The sequence below is a fragment of the Bombus pascuorum genome, chromosome 3 (assembly GCF_905332965.1).
Source record: "Bombus pascuorum chromosome 3, iyBomPasc1.1, whole genome shotgun sequence".
In the NCBI taxonomy this organism is placed as follows: domain Eukaryota; kingdom Metazoa; phylum Arthropoda; class Insecta; order Hymenoptera; family Apidae; genus Bombus; species Bombus pascuorum.
The window spans coordinates 11,968,627-11,973,372 of NC_083490.1; the positions used below are offsets into that span (position 1 = coordinate 11,968,627).

At 31.2% G+C, this 4,746-nt stretch overlaps 1 protein-coding gene across 2 annotated transcripts in view; it reads right to left on the reverse strand.

Moving 5' to 3' along the window:
* Nucleotides 1-4,746, reverse strand: part of LOC132905536 (uncharacterized) — a 33,168-nt gene that overhangs the window by 6,348 nt on the left and 22,074 nt on the right. For both annotated transcript variants that reach the window (XM_060956922.1, XM_060956921.1), the window contains exon 2: nucleotides 560-763. In XM_060956922.1, the coding sequence (XP_060812905.1) occupies nucleotides 560-763 (204 nt within the window). The remainder of the gene's footprint in view (nucleotides 1-559; nucleotides 764-4,746) is intronic.

Genomic DNA, 4,746 nt, shown 5'->3' on the forward strand with positions numbered 1-4,746 from the left:
TAATTAAAGTATGGAAGAATTAATCTATTTTTCCCTTTTAAAATGTGTTTCCTCTCATTTCTCCGAGGTATTTATATCGTTAAATTAAAAAACACATGTACAATCGAATATCAACTATTATTTTATATTCTTGTTCTTGTACTATATCTATACGTATATTCTCTTATTTGCTTTGCTTTAATTTAATTTAATTTAATTTATAATAGTTCTCGATTCTCAATTCTTCCATTAAAAATAAAAGATTGTAACTGGTCATAATTTTTTCTTCGTAAGTAAAAGAAATTCATTCTAATGTACATTAATCAATAAGTAAGCAATCGAATATTATTAATTGCTTTTCTGTCAGAATCAAAAATTTAGCTTATACTAAACATAATTAATTAACTAAATTATAAGAAATATATAGATTCCTCTATTAGAATTAATTGTATCCACGATTCTTTCGAATTAAATATTTTGTCACTTGTATCACGTTTCTATTATTTAAACCAATAGAAGAAATCATTTTCGCCCTTCTGACTTTCTCAATTAAGATCCGTAAAAATGAATCACTACTTACCGAGAGACGGGTCTTTCCCTTTATTGCCTTCTTTCTCGTTCGATTCAGACTCGAACTCGATCACATAGAGCGTTTGTCCATCGTCACGATCATCGTTTCTCAAATCGACCGGCTGTTGGTGATTGTTATTAACTTTATGAATCACCTCGTTGGTCTCCAATCGTGACTGAACGCTAGTGACATCGTAACTCGGCGCTCCGTGAACTGCAATAAGACAACACGTATATGAATTTAACAGAAGTACAATGTAGAAGCGACAGAGGTTAACAATTGGAAAATTAAAATTAACTGTTGGATCTGTCGCGAACGCCTTCGTAATATATAACTCGAAACAATTGAGGATTGTACCGAATAACTGGGAATTGAGGCTGTACTCAAGGATCTATTTAACTAAATTTTGATCAATCTTAATTTAGCTTCATTGGGAAGTTCAGAGAAATACTCGTCTGAAAAGTTTGAAATTTTTACTTAATTGTACCATTACAGATAGAAATTTTATTACTGTAGATATTTGGAATTAAAATTTTATTTAAAGATATAAAATGATTAAAAATCTATTGTGTGAATGGAAATAGATTTAAGATCATTTAAATTTAAATAGAGAAATATTGTTAATAGAATAAGTAGAAAAATTTGTGCAGTGTAATATTTCTAAGATATTAAATTGTAAGATATGGTTTTCAATGGAATATATTAATATTGATATTAATAGTAAATAAAGACTCAGATATATACCTAAAATGTTAAAAATTGGAGTTTTCAGTTCAATATTAATACAGATATTCAACTTTTTCACTCTAACCACAAACTCGGCATTATTTCTTACAAATTTCTAGAAATTTGTATTTCTGTAGGAATTCGAAGTTTCCGTACTTCCTTAATACTGATATAATCGATTAACTTCCAGAATGCGGAAGATTATGTAAATTTCTTATTTTACAATTTCTATTTTTTAATACACACACGCATGTCTTACATACAACATACACACGAAATATTGATGTAAAAGAAAATTACATAACGTCACGAATCGAAGAATCAAGGTACTTCAAATAATCAAATCATATTACTCTAATGATAAAGAAAGAAAAGGGAAGAAAAAGGAAGGAAAACTTATAAGATAAAAAGAATTAGCTATTGATTGGCTACTAACGAATGACAACGAGTATTTCACGTGTCACACGTTGTTAATGGGGGGCAATATATCGTTCAAGACGTGAATGTTGCCTCGACGGCGCCAGATTTGTCCCAATTCACTGACAAACACGTTTCCTCTATCTTGTCATCTGCAAATATCCTCTAAGATTTTGGGCTCAACTACGATTCAAGATCACGGATTCACGTGAACGAAATTTTCGAGTGTTCAAGACGTTTTTACGTTACATTGTTACAGTTTTACATTTTATGCTTGTCTTCTTCCTCTCTTTTTTTGCAGTAACAGCGTGTAGTTGAAATGTTTTAGTACTTGGTCGAATTTAATCGTAAGGTTCGATAAGGCGATGATTAAGTTTTGGTAGATTTCATCGATTTCTTCATATTTCTTTTCGATTTTTAATGGACAAGAAAAGCATATTAAGAATACGTTATTTTTATGCTCTATGTAATTGCTAAGAACGGTATTAATCATTCTTATCGTGAAAAGAAATATGATTATCTGTACGTGCTCAAAAAGAAATAAAAATTTTCGCATACGCTGCTTCCAATGCACGTTTCTTATGATAATCTTATCTATATATAACATTGAAATTAAGGAAAAAGGGACAGTTCAAATTCGTACATTAAATAGGAATTTTATTCAGTAGAGTTTATTTCGATGGATTTATTTAGGCTGTCCCAGGTATTAGGTTGTCCCAAAAGTTTCTTTCGTTTCACAAGGAAATAATAAACGCACAACATGTTTTTGTTCCATATTATTTTATTCAATTATGTGTGATCCATTTCCATTTTGTTCTATTATTTCCTTATAAAGCGAAAGAAACTTCTACGACGATCTAACACATATGGTAGATGTGAAATGCATTCGTACACTTTTTAAAATAGATCGACTTTTCAAAAATTGGGCCAGATTTGAGCTTTTTCTGAAAAGTTAGAAGAATTAGTTTACTAGATGACGTGGAAAAAGTTCTTGAGTAGGTAGCAGTCGATCGGACTCGCGAAGAAAATAGTAAAGGTAATTTTTTACAAATTTTCCATTTGAGCCTATAATGTCTTGAAAAAAGTAGATTTTGCAGATTTTATGTTATATACATGCTGAAAATTTTGTTGAAGTTCCGTTTGAAAGAATGTGCGAATGCTTTTACACCCACAGTATATCAATTAACGCGATCGGTTACAACACTTGGTATCGCAACTCACTTACGTTTCTCTCGCTGAGCGACCGTTAAACTCCGCGCACGACTTTCGACTTTCTTCAGCAATTCGACTCGATTTTTTATTTTATTTTATTTTCGATTCAACTCTACCAATTAGCCCGGTCGTGGTCGCGGTCGTCCGGTCGCAGTCGCCTGGTCGCGTATCGTCGCGATACGCGTTTGATAGATACTAAATATATGAACATGTATATCAATGGAGGCGTTCACACGACGATTTTCCTGAAACGCACTGTCGTGATACTCATTTCGTGTATCTTGGCAAGTATACTTTTGGTATGAAGGAGGCAGACGAAACATTAAAACAAGTGGCGACATTCATACGGAAAGCAATTCACGATACACGTATCGCGATACGCGTATCTCCGTGTGAAAGCAGCCTAACGGTTTGGCAACGGCTCCACAATGGTTTTCACCTTCGACTCGTTGACTGCTTCTTACACGAACAGACACTCACAGATACATCCGCTTTCTACATCTATACATATATCGAGATAAATTTCACTGTGAAATCGTATGTTTTTTTTTTTTCTTTGTATATTTCTTTAGCAATACATTATTGAACAAAATTTTTAATCAATATATTTCATTGTATGTAACGTATTAGTATGATTCTATATGTGTACAATCATATTTCTGTCTCAATAACAATCCATATTAATCTTGTCAATTTCGTTAATCTCGAATCAGACAGAAGATCGTTTTAATAAAAAAAAGATTGATGAAATAAATTATCGTTTCTCTTAATCTCAAATTATCACTTTTATTTATCTTGTCATTAATGTTAAAAACGATCGTAATCATTATTAATAAACCATTGTTGAAATAAAAAAGAGAGAGTTGTCAAGTACCAACATTTAAAAATATATCGTTATGGATAGCATGCTTTTTGAAAAGACAAATATAGACTGAATGTAAAAAAAAGGGAGATAAAATAAGAAGCAAGAATATCTGAAGTTATATCCAATTACTTCTTACGTTCTTCGATGTGAATGAAATAAAGTCACGGCATCAGTTACGAAACCTAATTTCGTTTAAAATGATGTCGCAAAATTATCAAGTGGCTTCTATGGTTGATCGCAAGAGTATCGTAGTTACGTTAAGTGTGTAGTATATCTTGCTCAAAGCAAAATATAAATTAATATTCTAAATTTAAATATACAAATCGTTAAATATAGAATCAGTGACATGAACGAATGATAAGATAATAATTTGAGAAATGAGAACTATTAAGTATACATGTGTGCGAATCAGTAAGACAAAAATAATTTAAGAATTTAAAAATTGGCTATTGAAATATTTAAAATATTACAAACAAAACCTTTTTTACTATTATTTCCAACCATTTCCAACCATTTTGTTCCAACACATAAGAAATGCTACGATTTTTATTCAATTGTCTTATATTTTTTTAAGATATCGACGAGAAAGAAGATTTTACGCTTTTCCAAAGGGTGATTTTACCCTATAAAGCTATACTATAGCACGACCTACTCTACTTGGACAGATACTTTCATAGTTCTTTAAATTCTCGTATTCAAATATATAATACCCAAACAAATAATTTTGTGATCAACATGTATGATACTGTCCATTAGCAATTTTCTTTTCAATATGCTCGAGAAGGATCGAAATGTCACGAGAAATAGGGAAAGGAAAAAACGTTTCGTTCTATAAGCACAGATGAGAAATTCACGTCTACCCTGACACGATTATTTCCTATTAATTACTACGTTGTATATAAACGAAGTACTATTAGATGATTCAATCTTACGTAGTTAACGATCACCTGATGGGAGCGATTCAAATGATATTCAG